General features: G+C 47.5%; 1 protein-coding gene across 4 annotated transcripts in view; it reads right to left on the bottom strand.

Moving 5' to 3' along the window:
- The window catches only part of DDX4 (DEAD-box helicase 4), a 1,777,277-nt gene that overhangs the window by 1,431,092 nt on the left and 322,749 nt on the right, over nt 1-23,436 (bottom strand). For all 4 annotated transcript variants that reach the window (XM_086960639.1, XM_086960640.1, XM_086960641.1 and 1 more), the window contains exon 6: nt 17,486-17,527. In XM_086960639.1, the coding sequence (XP_086816765.1) occupies nt 17,486-17,527 (42 nt within the window). The remainder of the gene's footprint in view (nt 1-17,485; nt 17,528-23,436) is intronic.

Genomic DNA, 23,436 nt, shown 5'->3' with positions numbered 1-23,436 from the left:
GTGCTGGCCTGTTGCTGGATGACAGGCCCGCTGCCAACACCAAAACGCTGGGCACATGACATGCTCTACTGCTGTACTCAATCTGAAAATTAAAGCGAACTGCAACCCCCCACTAGTAGGCCTAAAAATTTCAGGGGCTTGTACCACACATTTGGCGAACAAAGAAGGTACTGATGGGTCCATACAAAAACAGGATATGGGGTGATATGCAGACAGGAGTGGCTGGGATAGAACTCAAGAGTTACCTTTGTACGGTGGGCGTGAACCTAGCAGAGAGTCTTTTAATAGTAATGCGATTGACAGATGTGGTGCAACCGCCTGCCCTGTTATGGGTTGTTGGCTAAATGGCTGTGTATACTACTTTTCTTGAAGATGCAATGAGACTGTATGCAGAGGTCTTCTGCAATGTCAGATGGGGGGGGGGGGGGGGGGGAGGATTTAGGGGGGGGGGGAGAGGAGGTTTTTGAGTGGAATTATGATTCTCTCTTGATGTTTTCCAATTAGATGCAATAAAGAATTTTTTTTTTAAAACTAATTACCAAATAATAAAATTGATTACATTGTTAATTAAACCATAAAGAAATTCTACACACATCTATTTAAGCATTAAGAATTACATATTAAGCAAAGTAAAATTAATATATACAAAAATATTTTTGAATACTATAATATTTCCTACTGATTTAGATTGATAAAATAAATCTAAACCATTTATCAATATAGAAACCAAAAAATTCAATGAAAGCAGTTGCAAAAAATGTTCAGTTTATTTACTCATAAAATTTAAAGTATTACTTTTCAACTATATATTACATCAAAAAATGTACAATTAGAACGGACCGAAATGTATCAAATTATAAAACATTTTAATAATCTCTCCATCTTTTTCTTCAATAAACCCAACATCCCACTCCTGTAACAAAGGAACTTATAAAAATACAAAAATCAACTACGCAATACTTAAAAACAATTATATTTTACTATAAATACGTTCAAAACCATTAAAAAAAAAATACTACAAAAAAATACAAACACATAAAACATTTACAACAATGAATTAAATAGGATTTTTTTTTTTTTACAATACTGGTACTCGCAAATATTAAAGAGTAAGAGGTCAAACAGTTTGGTCACTGATGAAATCGAGAGCCGCATTGACACAAGAAGGGTGATGGTTAGCCACAGGTGGGTTTAAGGCAGGGGTCTTCAATATGTGGGGTCCTGGCAAGGGAAGCGCATTCCCCAGCCTCACTTGTGCCTGGAGTCCAAAACGTTTGCTTTTGTTATGGAAAAAGACAACTATCTCGGGAGGGCTCATTTTGATCCTTAAAATGCTTCAGCTGAAATGTTATTTGAGTCTCCTGTGCTGTGAAAAGCTTTTGTGGCAGGGTGCCTGCTTGACATTACATGCAAATTTGCGCTATTAGTTAATCTGCAAGTGAAAAGAGTGTTTGGAAGCCATTGATCAAATCCCTCCAAGCTTTGTGATGATAGATGTTTTTTTTGTTTTTTAAGTGGTAGTGCAAAGAGTCAACAACTGAGCTCTGAAGTGCTTTTAATGGTAATTGTACTTACAAACCTTAATCACTCCTAAACAAATTACTGCATTAATTCTCTCTGATATAAAACTACATTTTGGAAGCACCATTTATTGTAAAACTATTTACACATTTTGTGGCAGTCTGTCTTATATACTTTGTGTAATGCAAGATAAAAATTTTAACTTGGGGGCGTGGCCAAGATGGTAGTGGAGTAGGACGTATCCTCCTGTCCCTCCGGCGCCCTTAGTTTTGAGCCTTGTATATCAGCCCTTCGAGTGCCCATCCACGAGGGTGTGAGAGAGCAGATGCTGCCTAGAGACCCCCCGCGCCCGTGGGGAGACTATTTCGGCGGTGTACGATGCGGACAGCCATTGCTTTGCCCCATCCGGCCCCGGCCTTGCTGCGGCCCAGCGGGGAGCTTGGTGAGGCACCGACGGAAGGTGACTCTGCCTTCAGTAGATCGAGACCTGAACGGCGGTGCTGACTCGAGCTGGGGCTCCGACCCCCCCCGGAGTAGCGGAGGGCCGAGAACGGTGACAGCAGGCGGAGGTGGGGGCGGACAGCGGCAGCATTGTCCCTGGGCCGCCATTTTGGGTGGAGAGCAGCCTGGGCCTACGGACGCGTGGCCAGAGTTGGAGAGCCCCCAGCAGGTGGTTGGGCCGCCAGCGGAGACAGACGCCCGAGCCCGGACTCCGTATCAGCAGAGGAGAGGGGGTGCATTGAGCGGCAGAGGCAGGTGAGGAGGCCGGTGAGCTGTCTTGGTTCGCGGGCGCGAGGGTGACAGAGCAGTGTGGTGCCCGGTCAGGTGTCTGGGTCGCGGCTCCTGCTACGTTCCCGGAGCGTAGGTGCCTTGCGGCACTGCTGGAGGGTGCTGGTGTGTGCTAAGAGAGGGGGAGCTAGACTCTGCTACCTTATCTGGGCTCCATTGCTGTGATCCTCGGCCATTGAGCAGTATAGGCCACCCAGTGGAGGATTGTCTGCCATTTCCGCTGCCGGTGTTGTGGCCTCATCGTCCTAATTGCTGCAAGGAGGCATCGGACATTGTTCTACCCGAGGAGCGAGCACACAGTCGACCCGCGTATCGGCAGGGGTGGTCCATCTGAGCAGAGGCCTAGTGAAGGTGCGGCTGCCCTGATTAGGGGGCTCCCAATGACCGGTGCTGTGAAGGTGGGGGCGCTGGATGAGACCTCATTCTGACTGCTCCTGCACAAGGGGGGACTGCGACTGTGACCGTGGCAGGCCCTGCGAGACGGGCCCTGAGGGAGGTGTGCTAAAGGGACCGAGCTGCCCCGGGACCCACGGAGCCTGGAAGGCTGAACGAGTGCGCAGAGCCTGCTTGCTTTCCTTTTGCGTGGCTTGACAGAGGCGACGTCCTGGACTGTTTCTCTCCTTCTAGTGCCTGGGTGCTGGGTACCCCAGGAGTGGTGGTAATGTTCAGGCTGAATGCGGGCCCCATCATTGTCCTCCGGGATTTGGCGGCGTTCCGGCCTCGTCGTTGCGCCACTGGGGTGCGGTACTGTTGGGGGTGTCATGGCGGCCGCCAGGAACCGCAAGGATAAACCCCTTAAGGAGCTTCTGCAGAAAGTGGGGGGACAATCCACTTCCCCGCCCAAAGACAAGCCCCAGGGAGCTGAGGACAGTGATGCACCAGCGACCAAAGCCTTCATGCTGGACATGTTCTCTGCTATCAAGGAGGACATCCTGGAGCTATGCTCGCAGTTTACCTCAGACTTGCGCGAGATGCGGTGAGATGTCGACACAGTGGGGGAGCGAGTGGCGACCCTAGAGGAGCACGACCTAGGACTGCAGAGGATATCCATCGCCTCCAGCAAGATGTACTCCGCCTAACGGAGCAGAACAGACCTTTAGGCTCACGCTGAGGACCTTGAGAATAGGTCCAGTCGGAATAATATCAGGATTTAGGCGGTCCCTTGGAAAGGGGAGGAAGAGGATATACGGGGGTACGTTTGCGCCCTTTTCCTTCAGGTACTGGGTGAGGAAGCGGGGGACCTGGACATTCAAAAGGACCGGGTGCATCGTGTGGGATTGCCACGTGGAGCTAAGACCCCCTCCCCCGGACATTCTAGTGTGCGTTCATGACTTTCAAGGAGAGGATCCTCAGGAAGGGACGTGACCTTAATCCCATACATTTCAAGGGCAACCAACCTGTCCTCTTTCAAGACCTAGCGGCCTTCACACTTGTTAAACGTAGGGAGTTTAAGCCAATCACCAACCACCTGCGAGACAAGGGCACTCCCTACTCATGGGGTCACCCCTTTAGGCTTATATTTACACTAAATGGCAAGTTTATCCAGGTGCGCTCACTGGAGTCGTCCTTCAAGCTTTTGGACTGGAGAGGCCAGCTTCAACGTCCAGAGAAGGGGGATCGACTGTGCAACGCTGGCGACGCTCTGGGGAGTGGCAGCGTGTCGGGAGGTCGCCTTTATCTACCAAACCGAACCTGTCAGCAAGGCTTCTGGAGAGGGGGCCGCAGTGGCCTCCGTGGCATCGGTAAAGGATTTGTCGGAGATCTCTTGACGCTTTGTAGCTTGGCACTAAATGGGCCCTTCTTGGCGTCAGAGGGGAACAGTGTTTTTACTACTGCTGTGTTTTTGCACTCCTATGTTCCGGACTGCGGGAGTGTCCTGTATCAGGAACTGGAGAGGGGTGATGAAGGTGCCATGTTCCCTTGCCTTTGGGGCCCGTTTGACGGACTGTTGTCGTATTCTGTCTAACCTGTTTGTTTTTTCTCTAGGGGTTTTCCTTGGGCTGGGGTGTTTTGGGGGCTCCGCATTAGCTGGGGGAGGGGGGGGGGGGGGGGGGGGGGGGGGGAGATGGTCAAGGATCCAGAGGGGAAACGGGGGCAATTTGGGACCATGCGTGCTCCAGGGTGGCAATCTGTGTTGAAGTTCTGCCCCACTTGTTACCATGCTGAGTAGGGAGCAGATGGTAGCGAGCCTTAATGTCATAGGCCTTAATAGCTCGGTGAAACGTGCTGCTGTCCTATCCCTACTGGAGGGCACGTCTGCCTGCTACAGGAGACTCATCTCCTTTCTAAAGATAACCGACGCCTGGCGGACAGGCGTTTCCCTTTGCAGCTGTGGTCTTCAGGACCCACTAGGAAAAACGGGGTGGCCATTCTTTTCAGTGCGCTGGCACGCTGTAAAGTCGTTTCACAGGTAGGGGACATCAAAGGCAGGTTCTTAGCTGTGCGTATACAGTGGGGGGGAGACCATGTTCACATTTGAGTCCATTTACGCTCCGAACACTAATCAAGAGCCCTTCTTGCAGACAGCACTTTCGTAGGTCCTGGCGGGTGGGGATTTAAACATTGTTATGGAGGCTGACGCTGATAGATCGGGACAGCGGTCTAACCAGGCTGGGGCGCTGTCCCCACATATCTGCAGCGGATATTGCACCACGTCCCTTGTCGGACCATGCGCTTATCTCTGTAGTCCTTACCTCTAGTGTGATTAGCCCCCCGACCGCAGGTTGGCGCCTTCGAGATTCCTTACTCCAGTCCGAATCGGCGGTGGCAAAGATGCAGGAGGTCATCATGCATTACATCGCTGAAAATTAGGTGGGGGATACGCCTCTCACATCGGTTTAGAAGGCCCTGAAGCTGGTGGCGAGGGGAGAATTGATTGCGCAAGCGGGAGTATGTCGCTGCGAGCGCAAAGAAAAAAAGAGCGGAATTAGAGGGGGAGGTAAAGGCCCTGGGGGCGATCCATAAGAGAACTGGGGCGCCACGGGTTTAGAGAGAAATGGAGACGAAGAGGCGCATGCTGAAGCATCTCGACATGGATAGGGCCATGCATGCTCTATTGCCTCTTCGCCATAAGTTTTACCTTTGTGGCGATAAGGCGGGGTGGATACTTGCACATAAGTTCCAGGCGCGCACTCAGCTGCACACGGTTCACGCTGCCCTGGGCGTTCGCAGAGGATGGAGCATACCACGGACTCTATCGTAGAGACCTTTCGCCGCTTTTACCTGACCCTGTATCAGGCGGAGGGAGTGCCTAGTAAGGGAATCGCGGACTACCTCACTACTTCTGGCATTACCCCCTTACATAGGGACTCAGCGAAGAGTTTAGACTCGGAGCTACGCATTTAAGAGGCCATCTCGGCGATTGCAAAACGAAAAGTTGCGAAGTAACCTGGGCCCAATGGCTTCTCTGCTGTTTTTTACAAAACCTTCTGTAGGGAGCTGGCTCCTCTCCTGACCCTTTTTTTTAAAATTCTTTTCTGGACACGGGGGCGGTGACTCCGTCCATGTCGGAGGCGGCCATCACGGTCATTCTCAAACTGGGGAAAGACCCTAAAGAGTTCGGATCGTACCGGACAATCTTGTTACTCAACATTGACGCCAAGCTCTTTGTGGGAGTGCTGGCTGCGAGGCTCAGCCCCTTGATTGATGGATTATTGAGCCTGACCCGGCAGGATTTGTTCCTACAAGGCAAGGGGGAGGACAACACGAAATGGCTGCTACACCTCATGGATGTGGTGCCCCACTCACGGACACAGGTCTTCCTGCTCTCCATAGATGCAGAGAAGGCCTTCGATCGTGTAGATTGGGGATACCGGTTTGCGGTGCTGAAGACCTTCGGGTGGGGGACAACTTCCTGAGATGGATTCAGTGTATCTATGCGGCCCCCCCCGGAGAGCGGTTCGGGTGAATGGCTGTCGATCAGCTCTGTTTCCTATCGAGAGGGGGACACGACAGGGGTGCCCCCTCTCCGCGTTGCTTTTTGCACTCTATATGGAGCAGTTTGCTCAGCAGGTTTAGTCGAATGTGGGCATTGTAGGGATCAAATTTGGGGCGGACCTGCATAAGATCATCCTCTATGCCGACGATGTCATCTTAGCGCTCACCAATCCCCACTCTTCTCTGCGCAGCCTTTCGAACAAACTGTCCGAGTTTCAGAAAGTGGCCGGCTTAATAGTTAATTACTCCAAGTCACAAATCCTTAACCTGTCCATTCCAGAGACAGATGTCCGGGATTTGAAGCAGGACTTCGAGTTCCAGTGGGCTCCATCTGACATCCCGTACTTGGGTATCCGGTTAGCCCCTTCTATTGCCAAAACGCTATCCCTGAACTATGCGCTGCTGGTTGATCAGGTGGCTAAAGCTCTTGCGGATTAGTACTGTCTTAATCTGGCCTGGTATGGAAGAATGGCGGCTCTAAAAATGACTGTACTCCCCCCGAATACTGTACCTCTGTCAAATGTTATCGTTAAGTCCCCCGCAAGGCGTCCTTCGGAAACTGCAGGGGTTTGTCAATAGGTTCTTATGGAACAATTAACGGCCGTGCCAGGCTCTGTCCGTGGCAGTCACACCGAAAGCAGCCAGAGGGCTGGGCTTTCCTCTGACTGCCTACTTTCAGGCGACGATTCTTCGATAATAGCCAAATGGAATAGGCCAATGTCCAGCAAGCATTGGAACTTTATGGACCAGATGGTGGCAGGTTGCAACATCTGGAGAGAGCTTTGGATGCAGCGCAAACATAGAGCCTGGGTCTTTATTCCTCCCCGGTGACTTCTCAGACCCTTAAAGCATGGGATTAATTGGCTAAGCGCAAAGGGTGGGCTCAGTTCCCCTCCCCAATGACCCCTATCGTTGACAACCCGGACTTTCCACCGGGCCGCGGTCTTCCATCGCTGGCGGGAGGAAGGCTGCAAGAGGGTTGGTTCCCTTTTTGACTTAGATGGTTTGATCCCGTTCGCCCGGCTGCGTACAGAGTTCTTTCAGTTGCCGGTCAGAGATGCTTTCCATTATTCGCAAGTGGCGCACTGGGTCACCCAGCCAGCTAATGTGGCTTCCATGTCCCGACCTTTGACAGCGCTCGAAAAGTGGTTGGTCTGCAAGAAAGACGACCGGAAACCTCTCTGAGTTATACGAAATGATAGTGCATCAGCCCAAGAGGCAGCGTTTAGCGGCGCAAGTTAGATGGGAAACGGAACTGGGTTGCCCGCTGGCGAAAATGGAGCGGGAGAACGTCTTCTACCGCGCACAGCACACGGCCTCTAGCACCGCGGGTACCGAGTTAGCCTACAAGGTAGCAACGTATTGGCATTATACCCCAGCGCGCATTAGGGTTTGGGATCCTTTCAAGGCGGGCCTAAGCTGGCGGGGGTGTGGCCTCACAGGGACACTGGCGCATTTGTTGTGGCATTGCCCGAAGTCGAAGAGGTACTGGGCTACGATCTTAGATGAGCTAGACGCTGCGTTTCAGATTACATTCCCCCGGTCTCCCAGAGTACACTCTGCTACGGCTTCCCTACCCGAAAGTCTTTCCCCTGCGCTCACTGAAAGGTAGACCGATTGCGCAGGGGCTGTTGGCTGCGAGGCAGGTGATCCTGGCGCACTGGAACTCTCCAGCTGTGCCCGACCCTCGGGATTGGTTCCAAAGGCGTTTGCATATTTTAGCGATGGAGCGGCTCTCGATGGGAATGGATGGGAAATGGTCGGAATATGCTCAATTGTGGGTCCCATTCTTGCAGCTCTTATCAAAGGACCTCCAAGAAGTAACCTGCCTGAAATACTTACAGATTCTGAAACACATTCCCCTGGAGTCAACAGTGACCAAGTCGGGGGCTGACTGTTCTTTAACTAAGCTAGTGGATCATGGAAGTGCACTGAGACGAAGGAAGCTGATGCGGAGGGGGGGTTTTACGGAGGGGGGGTGTTTTTGGCTTGTTTTATTTTTCCCTTTTGTATGTTTGTTCTTTGACAAAAGGCGGACACTACAGCACAGGTGGGGCAGCTCCCCTGTTAAGAAAACGCAGGGTCGCCCTCAGGGATGTAGACCTAAACGCTGTGTCATTGCACTGAGGTTTCGCCCTGCCGGCAAGTTGATGTAGGCAGCTGGGCTGTATACCGTGACATATTCCCACTTAATAAAAATGATTGACTCTGAAATTTTGACTTGCATATGCACAGTGCTTTCTGTCATAAGCTGTGACCTTGTAGCACCAAAAATACACAAGTCACTATTCTCCACCGCACCAACAAAATTTAATTCTGTGGCTGGCTTGTTACACACAGGTCTCTGCAGTGTATTAACTAATCGAGTACAGTGCATTTCTTTTATTAAATGTATTTTTCATTTAAGCTGCCCACTATTTTATATTTAGCTACCCAATATTGAAAGGCCTAAAAAAGTTACAGAATATTTTGGGGTTTATATTAGAGGCTTGCGCCGCCAGAGCACCACTTTTCTTGACGCTCTGGCAGCGCAAGCATCTCAACCATACCTATGAGGTGGCACAAAGTCACGCTGCTTGGCTTTGCATGTCCTCCTAGACATGGAGTAACACAAAGCAACGCAAGTCACTGAGTTGCCTCACTCTAGGTCAAGGAGGCGTTACGTGGGGGTTCCTATGCAACACCCATTGATTTTGATGCTGCCCCAGATATGCAAAATCACGTAAACCTGGAGCAGCGTCAAAACCTTACGCCTCCCCAGCAGAGGTCGAGGAGAAAGGCTTCAAATTATCCCCATTTTTTCCTCATTCCACGTGTGCTGCATTTTGCAGCTCACATAGAAAGAGTAAAACCCCTCCTGGGATTGTTTTTGTGAAGAGAGGTGCCCCTTCCTGCACAAAAACAATCCTGCTTATGTTGATAGGCAGCAATTTGTTTGCCAGCATAAGGGGAAGAACAGGAAAGCACCATCTTTCTGAAATACAGTGCATTCCTGCCCTTCCACACTGGTGTAGGGTAGCGCAGGAAGAAGACTAGCAGCACGGCCAATTCCTCATAAATGAAGCACTATGTTTTAGCTACACTTTTGACCACGCTCACCGACTTTTGGTTTTCTAAACTGTTTAATATTTCCCCATCGTAAAAATGATTTTCTGCAGAAATTGGGGGCGTTTACGGTTGATGATTAGCACCACCAGGCTCTAGAATTTTTTTTCAAAAGTGGGTCTTTACTCCTAAAATATGTTGACAATCTGGTCTCAAGAGGAAGGGGTCCCAGTGTAAACAGGGAGCAAATAAAACACGTTTTAACATGAATTAATCAAAAACACTTGTTGGGATCCACAGAGTTTTATTCACCATGGGATCAGGTGTAATTAATACACATATTGTAGCGAATGATCAACTGTATTAAAGGTCATACAGTGCCCCAGGAAGGAAAAGGGGAGTGATGGTGTGAAGGTAGGGAAGTGATGGGATAATGTGACTGTAAAATCAGCAATTCGAAACATATTTCATGCCATAACTAGTATCGCAACAACTGCCATAACAAGATGGCGACATTATTTAGATGAAGGCATACAACACAATGTACAAAATGTATACAAATAATCGCATGTGTGGTTGCCGGAGTTGGAAAGACCGTCGACGTTTCGACCCTCTAAGAATGCAGGAAGAATTAGCCTTGCTGCGGGGTCTTCATCAGGACCAAAGAAGGGGCAAAGGACCTAATGATAAAAGTATAAGGGACTTGCGTTAGAGGTGTATTGAATAAACCCCTAATTATCACATAGGTAGTAGCGAGTCTCGAGCGTGAACATCAATTGGATTGATTAGAATGAGAAATGCAGACGAATCAAAAAATATTATTATCACAATTCAGATAAGCTCATATGATAAAGGTTCAAATATGGAGAGAAGTTAAGGTGCCTGCATGGATGAACTGGCAGGACAAACGGCAAATTCACAGGTAATAATGAGCGTGAAGTAACAATTTCATCAATTCAATTAATGGTGGTTAAATTCAAGTCAAAGATAATGTCACAACTAAACATAGCTCATATTACATGTGGTCCGATGTGGACATAGGTCAGGGTGCCTGTAAGTACAAACTAGCAGGATGGGCGGTGGACAACCAATTACTGGGCCAGGTATTAGGTGGTAAGGACAAACATACGTTACCAAATTGGATCGTGTGAGCCACGAGTAAATCTGAAAGACTAGCGATTAGACCAGCCAGGATCGAGGGAATTACTAAAAACATTAAATAAATTAAAAAGACGTACCAAAGGGTCAGAAAATGTCCTCGTGGTCTTTGCGTGGTATAAAGTAGTTGCGGTTTCTAAAACTTCACCTAAAATAAGCAAGCCTAGATTAACGCGAACCATTATAAAGTAAAGTGAATAACAGTAAATCAACATTGGATCTACATTCCAGGAGTGAGGCTTACCGAAAAAGCGGCGAAGCACGAAGGGCTGGTATTCAATCGATTGGGGTGGTGATAACATCCATCATTCAATCTGGTTATTCAAGATTGAAAAAAGCGGTCAGGGACGCCGCCGAGCACCAGTAAGTTAAACAGCGCTAGGAGCGGGGGAGACATGTACTCACTTGTCGGTATTCAGTCAAAAGTGCTCCGTTGTAGGGCAGCCGGTAGGAGCGGCATTTCCTGGTGTGGTAAAATAACCATGGAAACGGATCACGTGGTGATCCCTATGGTGATAGAACGGGAAAGCAGACTCATTTGAAGTCGGGCAGACAGTTAGAACAAATTGTGGAAGGGATTGTGGACGTACAGATTGACCACTATATGTACATTTTACGATAATAAACTGAAATAGTAACTTAGTTTGGGAGAAACGTAAAAATACAACAAGTGATTGTGGATACCGGGCGTACCTCTCCAACACGAGGGTAAAGCCCTACGGTAGAGTTTACAATGGTTAGGTTGCAAAGTCATGTGGTAAAACCAATGTACACACTCGCAAAATAACTGAGAAGTGAATAACAATTCAGAAGATTATTTAGCGATGACACCCCATACAGGCTAGTATACTAAAGATAATCATTGAATTCATTCGGAATGTAAGATCAGGTAATGCATATCAATTCAGATACATAAAAGGTCGCGTACCTCTCCAAACATGAGGGTAAGGCCACCTTAAATAAGACCAATAAGTAATGTAGCCAGGTGTGATTAAGAAAGTGACAACCTGCAGAGACAGATATTATGGCAACTCGTTACTGAAAGAGAATCTGGATATGGCGTGCACAGATTGATCAATCATGTCAAAGTGGCCAGTTGGGTGAAAGAGCTGTCAGATTCATTGAGGCCAATTTCAACTGAGTTGAAGAAATATATCCATTTCAACTCACGGATGTTTAGGATATCAGAAATATTACCACCTCGTGGTCCTAGTGAGGTTTTTTCTATGACCAACCATTGTAGGCTTTCTGGGGGATGAGCATTTCGTTTAAAATGTTCTACGAGAGGTGCGCCTGGAACATCACATCGAATTCGACTCATATGTTGGAGGATACGAGCCTTAATTTTTTGCTGAGTCTTTCCGATGTAGATCTTGTGGCATGGGCATACAATCGCATAGATGAGATTGTTGGAGTTGCAATTACTGAAGGATTTTAGTTTGACAGTTAAGTGAAGATGCACAAATTCTTTCGTTTGAATGGTTAGGTCACAAGCCTTACAGTGGCCACATTTGAAGTGACCTGTAACTGGTGGTAGATTCCACAGAGTGTTGATAGTGGGTTGGCTGTTGGGAGGTAAAAACGAGCACACAACCAAGTCTTTTATGCTCTTGGCTTTCTTAAAGGCATGGAGTGGAGTCGCAGATTGTTTAATCTCATCGGACACCAGGTGCCAATGTTTGTTGATGATCCGTTTGATGTTGTTGCTCTTCGTGTTATAGGTCGTAACACAGACAATCCGGCTCTCTTGACTGTTGATTCTGTCTTTGGGAGTTAGAAGTTCTTCCCGTGGATAAAACCATGCACGCTTACGTGCTTGTTTTGTCAAACGTCTAGGGTATCCCCGGCTGAGCAGACGACTGGAAAGATCTTGGGATTCCGAGAAATAGTCATCTTTATTTGAGCAATTTCTTCTTATCCTCAAAAATTGCCCGAAGGGCAAGTTGTCACGGAGAGCTCGGGGATGGTGACTGTTATAGGCCAATAATGAGTTCCTCTCAGAGGGTTTGCGAAAGAGTTTGGTACATAGTCTACTTGAGTGATGATAGATAGTGACATCCAGAAAATTGATGGTGTTATCATCCGATTGGATCGTAAACTTAATCTGCTGAGATTGTAGGTTAAGCCATATGAAGAAGATGTTCAGTTGCTCACTAGTGCCCTTCCAGATCATTAAAATGTCATCTATGTAACTCATCCAGAGGTCAACATGATCTCTGAATGGGTTCAATTGGTTTAGTATGGTGTCTTCTTCAAACGCTGCCATATATAGTATAGCTACGTCCGGGGCAAAAGGAGCTCCCATGGCTACACCGGAAGTTTGCAGGTAAAAATTGTTATCAAACAAGAAGAAATTGCGGGTCATGGCTATTTTGAGCAAGGCTACAATAAATTCTGAGGGAACCTGGGCAGGAGCCGGGCGTTGTTGCAGACATCTGGATATCACAGTGAGCGCCTCGTGTTGCGGGATACAAGTGTAGAGTGAGACTACATCACATGTGGCTAGTATCTGGTTAATTGGATCATATGAAACATTCTCCACTATATTGATAGCATGCATCGTATCTCGAAGATAGGTAGAAGTGGACTCCGCGAGAGGTTTGATGAAAAAATCAATATATTTGCCCAATGGTTCCAGTATGGAGCCGCAGCCAGATACTATTGGGCGGCCCGGGGGGTTGGTCATGTCCTTATGGATCTTAGGCAAAGTATATATTGTTGCCAGTCGAGGGTGTTTATTATTCAGAAAGTGGAATTCATTTTCAGACAAAAATCCTAGGTCAAGACCTTCCTGAGTTATTTCGAGAATCTCCGTTGCAATTGAACTGGTGGGATCAGACCTCAGTAGTTGGTAGCAGTTAGCATCCTGTAATTGGCGTAATCTGTACGTCCACAATCCCTTCCACAATTTGTTCTAACTGTCTGCCCGACTTCAAATGAGTCTGCTTTCCCGTTCTATCACCATAGGGATCACCACGTGATCCGTTTCCATGGTTATTTTACCACACCAGGAAATGCCGCTCCTACCGGCTGCCCTACAACGGAGCACTTTTGACTGAATACCGACAAGTGAGTACATGTCTCCCCCGCTCCTAGCGCTGTTTAACTTACTGGTGCTCGGCGGCGTCCCTGACCGCTTTTTTCAATCTTGAATAACCAGATTGAATGATGGATGTTGTCACCACCCCAATCGATTGAATACCAGCCCTTCGTGCTTCGCCGCTTTTTCGGTAAGCCTCACTCCTGGAATGTAGATCCAATGTTGATTTACTGTTATTCACTTTACTTTATAATGGTTCGCGTTAATCTAGGCTTGCTTATTTTAGGTGAAGTTTTAGAAACCGCAACTACTTTATACCACGCAAAGACCACGAGGACATTTTCTGACCCTTTGGTACGTCTTTTTAATTTATTTAATGTTTTTAGTAATTCCCTCGATCCTGGCTGGTCTAATCGCTAGTCTTTCAGATTTACTCGTGGCTCACACGATCCAATTTGGTAAGGTATGTTTGTCCTTACCACCTAATACCTGGCCCAGTAATTGGTTGTCCACCGCCCATCCTGCTAGTTTGTACTTACAGGCACCCTGACCTATGTCCACATCGGACCACATGTAATATGAGCTATGTTTAGTTGTGACATTATCTTTGACTTGAATTTAACCACCATTAATTGAATTGATGAAATTGTTACTTCACGCTCCTTATTACCTGTGAATTTGCCGTTTGTCCTGCCAGTTCATCCATGCAGGCACCTTAACTTCTCTCCATATTTGAACCTTTATCATATGAGCTTATCTGAATTGTGATAATATTTTTTGATTTGTCTGCATTTCTCATTCTAATCAATCCAATTGATGTTCACGCTCGAGACTCGCTACTACCTATGTGATAATTAGGGGTTTATTCAATACACCTCTAACGCAAGTCCCTTATACTTTTATCATTAGGTCCTTTGCCCCTTCCTTGGTCCTGATGAAGACCCCGCAGCAAGGCTAATTCTTCCTGCATTCTTAGAGGGTCGAAACGTCGACGGTCTTTCCAACTCCGGCAACCACACATGCGATTATTTGTATACATTTTGTACATTGTGTTGTATGCCTTCATCTAAATAATGTCGCCATCTTGTTATGGCAGTTGTTGCGATACTAGTTATGGCATGAAATATGTTTCGAATTGCTGATTTTACAGTCACATTATCCCATCACTTCCCTACCTTCACACCATCACTCCCCTTTTCCTTCCTGGGGCACTGTATGACCTTTAATACAGTTGATCATTCGCTACAATATGTGTATTAATTACACCTGATCCCATGGTGAATAAAACTCTGTGGATCCCAACAAGTGTTTTTGATTAATTCATGTTAAAACGTGTTTTATTTGCTCCCTGTTCACACTGGGACCCCTTCCTCTTAATACTTACTTAACCCAGGTCCCAGTGACTTTGTTGGGTAACCCCCTTGTACACTACCGACAATGTGGTCTCAGCATCAAAAAGTATGAAGACCTCTGGTTAGGGGAAGTAAAACATTATCTAATGGCTAAATTGCGCAATGTGAAACTAGAAAATCGTGTAATCCTCTGCAAATGGTTCACTTTCCATCCTTATTCTTCATTAGTACATATAAGAGACCTTAAACTACACTTATTTGAATTTCGAAATTACTTTATTCTATTAAATAATTTCTTCAAGAGGTCTCTAAAACCGAAGGTCTTTAAAGTGCTAGTGCGGAGTCACTAAACAGCAGCCCAGTCCTGGAGTTGACCAGGGGGCCTCTTTGTTTATGGTGGCCCCATGCCATGCCAGTGTATTTCTTTAAGGAGAGGGAGGCTGCGATGCCCAAACCTCCCTTACCAAACCTTGTTAGGACCTGGTGACTCCATCCTTCCAGGGCTACTCTTCTAAATAAAGGGTAGGGGGAACGCATAGCCCTCCTCCCTGGGTTGATTTTCAGACCTAGGTACCCCATTCCCGGGGTCCGGTGTTATGTTTATGGAAGGGACCACGCGCTGCCGCCAACACACACACACGCCAACACAAATGCCAACACACACGCCAACAAACGCCAACCAACACACACAGGCCGATTTTAGCCTTTGGGGGCCCAGTGTTATTGGTCGAAGGAAGGGGGCATGCAGCCCACTCCCTAGCCAATGTCCGGCCCGGGGACTACTTCCCACAGCACCTCACACCGTTTAAAGATGGGTGTCCACCTAGGACACACACCATAAAATCATTGGGGGACTATGGGGGGAGCCCCATGGCCACTGCAAGCAAGCCAGCATTGCTCCTGCCCGCAAGGAGCAGCTCCTAGTGATGCTCGCTCTGGGAGGGAGCAATTTTTTGAGCTGCTCCTCTGCCCGCATCGGCGCAGGCAGGGAAAAAAAAAAAGATCAGAACTCTGCTCCCGGAGGGTGGGAGCATTTTTAAAGCTCCTGCCCGCAAGGAGCAGACTTTGTTTGCTCCTGCTTTGCGGGAGGTTTGAAACTGGTCATGCCAAACGAGAGCAAACACCGGTTTACCGGCCCACGTTGGTGCACATAGGGAAACTGCTATGTCCCAGAGGTGGACTCGTCTGGTCTAAGCTGCCCAGGGCATATCTAATTTGTTCTGTTTTTTTGCTGAGGCTGTCTCAGGAGTGAGGTGCTAAGTGAGCTGTCTGTGACGACACCGATCTTCACTCTGGTACAAAGATCAGGAGAGCCTTAGATTCTGCAGTCAGGCTCCGGAAACTCCTCTTAAAAAATATCTTCTGGACACACCACTTCGGAACCTGGCTGCTGAGGGCCAAGACATTCTCCTTCTAACGTCTCAGCAAGCAGGCAGGCTCTCCGGTCTGAGGCAGACTCGCTGCTTCCATCATAAGACATGCAGCTTTGGGAGACTGGTGATTAGCTATACCATCCCTTGATCGCAGTAACTGAGTACTATGCTGAATACCTAAATCATGGTCTGAGAAGCAACTTGGAACTGGAAGCTTTGGATCTAATTTTTATACAGTTTTCCAGCAGGAGTTGTTAGTGGATCCAATGGCTATAGTTCAGGCTGGTTTGATTTCATAATATGTTTCTGAAGTGTAAGGTAATGGCTCTCACAGCAGTGAGTGATATTGATGGCTACAAGCAGGATTACTCCTTTAAGAAGCATATTAAGAATGGTATTCTCCCCCTGGCTGCCACCAGCCTTCCTTGATGGCGACTCAAGGGAAATCTCAAGGTCCACAACCTACCTAGAAATGCCTATCCTTTTAACAACTGGATCTGCAGACTCGCCCCACACTCCTACAACTGTCCAAATGGGAGTGTTCATAAACGTTATCAGCAATCCACTGCTAAATGGGCTACACAATTTTAAAAGGCAATCCGGTCTCCTTCACAGATCTGCTTCTGTAGCTCAGGGATACAGGCACTACACTTCCACTTTCTGGGTAGGTTTTTATCAAATGCTCCATCTTATGGATGTCAGAACAAAGCAGAATCCAAAACGGATCCCCTGTCTAAGCATGCATAAACTCACAACAAGCATGGATTTCTGCTAGCAAGCATTATACCCCCAACAGGCCTTTACATACATGCAGGAATATCTGCACAATGAGTGGAAATGTGCTCTCAGCTCCCACACAGGAATTCACAAGTGCTCACCCAACAAATGCCGTGATACCAGGCTCATTTGCAGTTGGTCAGGGGTTTTCGTCTATCTACCATGTAATGGTTATTCCGGTCTAGAAGAAACCACCTTTTAATTAGACCTTAGCATGATGAACAGCCTTTTGAACTATTTGAATTGGAGATGGGCTTAATGATACATTTCATGAAAAATACAGTAAAAAAAATCAATAGGCAGAAGGTAAAGTGCCAGATCTCCCAGCTTCTTTTAGAAAATGTTGTAGCATCAAAAGGAAATTATTCCAGTAAGAATAACATTTTCTGTATTATGCAGCATTAATTATGAGCAAATTAAATTACAAATAGCCTACAGACCATAGCAATGGAAATTTAAACCATGAGAAAAGCTTTAGTAAGAACCAAACTTACCTCTACCAAAAAAGTTGGATCCTTCTCCATCAGAACGATTACCTTCAAGAAGAATAAAAAGCACCAAAATTACTCTGTGAACATCTTATTTTTAGGTTGCTACAATTACTGCCAAGGCAGTCAACTATCAAGATATGAAACCCCAAAATCACATAGGGACCCTTGGGGAAAAAACTGCCTAAAGACAACTTTGAGAAGATATATTTGAAAGCATTTTACAAGACAGCAGTGGATCTCACGAGTCTAGACCAAAAAAGAGCCACTACTGACAATCTGGCAAAAAAAAGGAAGACGAAAAAACAAAAACCTAGTCCTTGGTACTATGTTAAACTGAATAAAAAGTTAATAGTATAAGACCTGAGAGGCACACAAGGTCTAAGTAATCATTCACACATTCAACTTGATCCTTGCTTTGAGCCCAAATAATTTTTACTTTAGCAACCTGAAATTCCTAGTCACTACAGTCAAACTGTGCCAATTCATATCCTAAAGAACGAGTTACTTACCTTCGGTAACAATGTATCTGGTAGACACACAGTAGCCCCAGATTCCTTAACTTTGAACATCCCCAGGGGTCAGACTGGATCCGGAAAAATTTCTGCAGCAGCACCTCTGTACCCTGACGTCTATAGACGTGATATCAGCGGAGCCATATATGCCCCTACGGGCGCGCAGACGTCAGTTTCTGTTGGAGAAACTTTTCCGTGCCATAACGCGGAGCCACCACCAAAAACTGTGAAAATATGGGAACAGTGTGCAAAAATTATGAAAAAAGGGAAAGAAATTGAAAGGTGAAAAACAGCACCATAAAGGACAATGAAAGGCACTGTATTTTGAAAATGCAAAACAGGAAAGAGCAGAGCACCGCTCTGAGAAACAAACCCCCAAAAGTGAAGGCCAAACCACCTTCGGCGCTAGATGAAGTGAAAACAGCATGGCAGACAACAAATATTCGTAGCCGTTGTGAACAGCAACATCATAAGACAATAAGGCTGAGTTTTCCCAGGGGAGGAGGGAGGGCGCATGGGAATCTATGAAAGTTACCAATACTGGGAAACCAAAGTTACAGGTAAGTAACTTGTTTTCTTGCCCCAGTATTGGAACTTTCATAGATTCCCATGCTTTGTATCAGAATAGCTAGCAGTAAAGAGAAAAGTATATTTTGTAAAATGTGCACCTGAAAATGTCATACATAATTCTGATAAGAAAACCAGATACACATTAGCATCACAAAGCAAAATAATAACAAGTAATATAAAATAAGCAAACAGGAAGGCGGGATAGTAAGGAAAGCTCACCGACTTATTGGAAAAGGTTCCTCAAAACCGCCTGGCCCACTGCCGCATCGTCTTTCACAGAAGAATCCAAGCAGTAGTGGCGAGTGAAGGTGTGGACACTGCTCCTTGTCGCCGCTCTACATATATCCTTGATCGGGACACCTGCGAATAGAGCCACCGATGAAGCCATTGATCTCGAAGAATGAGCACGTACTGCTCGTTGAAGTGGTTTCCCCGCTGCTTGATGGCAAAAGTGTATTGCACTGGATATCCAGCGGGAAATGCAGGGTTTAGAAACTGGACACCACTTTCGAGGAGCGCTGAAAGAAACAAAAAGCTGGGAAAATTTTCTGAATAGTCTTGTTCGCTCCAAGTAGAATTTAAGACATCTGTGAATGTCCAAAAAGTGCAAAGCCCTTTCAGCTGGCATGGAGGGCCGCGGGAAGAAGGATTTTAAGACCACCGGCTCATTCAGATGAAATTCGGAGGGTACCTTCGGAATAAATTTAGGATTTGTCCTTAGGATGAGATCATCATTTTTGAATTGTAGAAAAGGTTTCTCAAAAGTGAAAGCCTGGAGCTCACTAACTCTTCTAGCCGATGTCAGGGCCAAGAGAAGAGACAGTTTCCATGAGAGAAACTTAAGGTCAGCCCTATGAATAGGTTCAAATGAGGCCTTCATTAGATGGGACAGGACCAAATTAAGATGCCAGGCTGGTGGTGGAGGCCGGACTGGTGGAAAAACCCTGAATCGACCCTTCAGGAATTGTTTAATGATCCTTGCATACCACAGGGAAGGACCTGATGAACGTCTAAATCTAGAAATGGCCGATAGATGCACCTTTACAGAAGGAGCCAATCCAGATTATGCAAGAGAAAGGATGTAAGGCAAGAGTTGGTGCGGTGCAGAAGTATATGTAAATGTACATGTATTTATATAGCGCAAACCACCCACATTGCAGGTATCTAAGCGCTTGCTTAGGGAACCCGTCCTGGTATTCCCCTGTGAGATAACCCCAGCAGGGTGTCCACAAGGTGAAAGCCAGGCATCCCGCCGCGAGGGGCCTTTGTGGAGATTAAGCAAGCTATTGCCCAGAGTCGCAGAGTGTGAACCCGTGAGTCGAGTAGGCACCGGAGCAAGAATTATCGAGTCCCTGGAATTATTGAGCCCAAGCCCCGTCGAGGCGGGGAATTGAACCCTGGTCCAGGGCCGATCTCAGCTTCCGGGTCTGCCGCCTCTAACCCCTGAGCCACACTTCTCCACTGTGGCTCAGGGGTTAGAGGCGGCAGACCCGGCTCAGGTCTACATCCATATGGATGTAGACCTTCCCTCCGACACCAAAGGCAGAATCTTTTCCACTTAGCCCGATAGGTTTTGTCCGTACTAGGCGCTAGGGCCTGGGCCAAAAGGTCTTTACATTCTCCTGAAAGATTTAAACCCTGGAACTCTCTGAACTCAGGAGCCACGCTGTCTATCGTAGGGACTTCAGGTCCGGATGCAGAACCTGTCTGTGAGCCATTGTCAACAGTGACGGAACAGGACGCAGGAGAATTGGTTGATCTTGGGAGAGAAGAAGTTCTGTGTACCAAAACTGCCTGGGCCATGCTGGTGCAATCAGAATCATCCTGCACGGCTCCGCCTTGAGCTTGCGGATCAGTCTCGGGATCAGCGGAATGGGAGGAAAGGCGTAAACAAATGCGCCGTACCAGGCAATCAAAAGCGCATTCCCCAAGTATTCCCGATGGTTAACCCTGCTTGCGTAGGACTGGCATTTGGCGTTTTGGGGAGTTGCAAAAAGATCGATGGATGGGGTCCCCCAACGTGCAAACAGATCCTCTAGAATGGTCTGATCCAGTTCCCATTCGTGGCTGATAGTCTTTTGGCGACTCAAAGCGTCCGCTGTGGCATTGAGTGTTCCCGCCAGATGTTCCGCTGAAAGTGTGATTTTGTGTTGGATCACCCAATTCCAAAGCCTCCGATTCCTTCGAAAGGGTGCAAGATCTTGTTCCGCCTTGCTTGTTTATGTAGTGCATGGCTGTGGTGTTGTCTGTACGAACCAGCACTGAACTGTTGCGGATCCTCGGAAGGAAAGCTTGTAAGGCTAGACGAATGGCCATAAGTTCCAGTGGATTGAGGCAGAACTTGACTTGGACTGGGCTCCAATGACCACTGACCTTTAGTTCTTGGAGGACCGCTCCCCATCCTTCCATGGAAGCATCTGTTGTCAATACCATGGGAGATGGTGAAAGTTGGAATGGTACACCCATGGAAAGATTGTCTTTTAGCAACCACCAGCTGCTTGCCTTCCTCATTTCCGGAGTAATGACAATCCTGTCGTCAAAGGAGCCTGTTACCTGACGCCATTGTTTGTCCAACTGTTCCTGCAGTGGACGCATTCGCAGCCTGGTACCAATGGTATGCAGGAAGATCGATCCGAGAAGCGATTTGTATTTGCGAACTGACAGAAACTTCCGTGTCTGAAGAAGGCGAGCTGAAAGAATCAGCTTGTTTTGGCGTTCTTCCGAAGGAAAAGCCAGGCAGCACTCCGTGTCCAGGATTGCACCCAGAAGCTTCGCTGTTTTGGAGGGGCGCAAAATTGATTTTTCTCTGTTGAGCCGCAGACATAGCTGCTCGAACAGTTGACTGCAGCTCGTGACTGCCCTGGACGCCTCTTGGAAAGAAAAAACCTTTAGCAGCCAATCGTCCAGATATGGGAAGACTTCCAAAGACTGCTTCCTGAGAAGGGCTGCCACCGGAGCTAGTACCTTTGTAAAGATCCGCGGGGCGGATCGGAGACCAAAAGGCAGTACTTTGATTTGAAAATGGCTCTTGCCTACTGTAAATCGAAGGTATTGCCTGTGAGCTGGATGAATGGGTACATAGAAGTAAGCGTCTTCCAAATCTAGGGTCGCCATGTAGTCCCCTGGATTGAGAAGGTGGAGGTTGTCCTGAAGAGTGATCATCCTGAAAGACAACTTGATGAGATAAGTGTTGAGCTGCCGTAGATCTAAGATCGGACGCCACTTGTCCTCCGTCTTCCGAACCAGGAAGAACCTGGAATAGAACCCTTTCCCCTTTTGGGAGAGAGGTACAGGTTCTATTGCCCCCTTGGTGAAGAGTTGGTGGGCCTCGAGATGAAGGAGCTTCAGATGTTTGGGTGTAAAGGCATCTGGAGCACTTGTTGGAGGAAGATCTTGGAACTCCAACGTGTGTCCTTCCTTGATGATGTTTAGGACCCACTGGTCGGTTATGACCATCCAGTTGTTGAGGCAATGGGCAATCCTGCCCCCCACTGTGTTGAGGGCACAGGAACAGTAGAAAGAGCCACCTGGCCGCTATTGTCTCTTGGTATGGTCTCTTCTCTGCTGCCCTTGTCGTCCTCTCGGCTGCTGGCTAGAGAAAGTACCCCTCTGAGAATACTGGGGTTTGTATGTTTGGCCACGTTGTGAGCTGGAAGATTAGCGGTGCTGATTGCCGCCTCTATAGGTGGAGAATCCTCTTCCTCTTGCTCCTCTGAAGGGCACTTTGCGATATTGTAAAGTTCCTAAGGATTTGGCCGTATCTGTATCTTTCTTTATGCCCTGTAGGGCGTTATCCACGTGTTTGCCAAATAACATCTCTCCATCGTATGGCAGATCTAGAATTTTATTTTGTACCTCCTGTCTGAACCACGTGGCTCTCAACCATCCCTGGCGTCTCAGAACCGCTGAGCCGGCTAGGGCTCGAAATACCGTGGTTGCTATATCCATAGCTAAGTCTATTACCTCCGAAGAGGCTCGCCCTCCCTCCAGCAAGATCTTCTTTACCTCGTCCTTAGATGTATCCTGAAGTTCTTCCACGAACGGAGAGAGGTCACACCACATCTGGCGATCGTATCTCCCCAGAATGGCCAAAGTATTAGCCGCCCTAACGAGGAGGCTGGCCATTGAGGAGAATCTTTTTCCCACATTGTCTAAACGCCTGCCCTCTTTATCCGGAGGAGTCGTCAGCGGCGTGGACGGGTTTTTTGGTTTGCTCTGTGCGGACTGGGAAATGACAGAGTCCGGTTTTGGTTGACCTAGTAGACACGCTGGGCTGCCATCTGGAGCCTTATATTTTTTCTCCAGTCTGGGAAGCACCGGGAGGACTGTGGCCGGATTCTGCATAGCCTTTAGGCCTTCAGACCAAACACGTTCAATGATGGGGATTGAACGTACGGATTTCCGGAATGGTTCTTTGAAATCGTACAAAAAACATTCGGACTGAACTGTGATAACCGGGAGACCAAATCTCTTGGAAGCTCGTTCCATCAAGTTGTGAAAACCTCCGACATCTGCTGGAGGAGAAATTGCGTTATCAGGCCCTGTGACGTCTGGATCTCGAGGGTCATCCTGATTCCAGTCTACATTCTGGTCTTGGTCAGGGTCCACTTGTTGGTCCACATCTGATGATGCATTATCGTCATCTGTATCGTCCTGAACGGGCGCTACCTCTTCTGGATGCTCTACAGGCTCTGTTTCCTGCCCTCTTGAAGGCAAAGAGTGTCCTGCCACAGGCTGCGATAGCTGAGGCGGAGGTGTAGGAGGGTGCACTTGTTGAACCTCTTGAGGAGTAGGAAATCGCCTTCGATAGTCCTGCAACATAAGTTGTAGATCCGAGATGAGTGGATGGCATCGCCACCATCTCCTGCCAAG

This window comes from Lissotriton vulgaris, chromosome 3_1 (assembly GCF_964263255.1).
Source record: "Lissotriton vulgaris chromosome 3_1, aLisVul1.2, whole genome shotgun sequence".
Classification (NCBI taxonomy): domain Eukaryota; kingdom Metazoa; phylum Chordata; class Amphibia; order Caudata; family Salamandridae; genus Lissotriton; species Lissotriton vulgaris.
The sequence above is the reverse complement of the archived record's forward strand: the minus strand, read 5'-3'. Positions and strand labels throughout refer to the sequence as shown.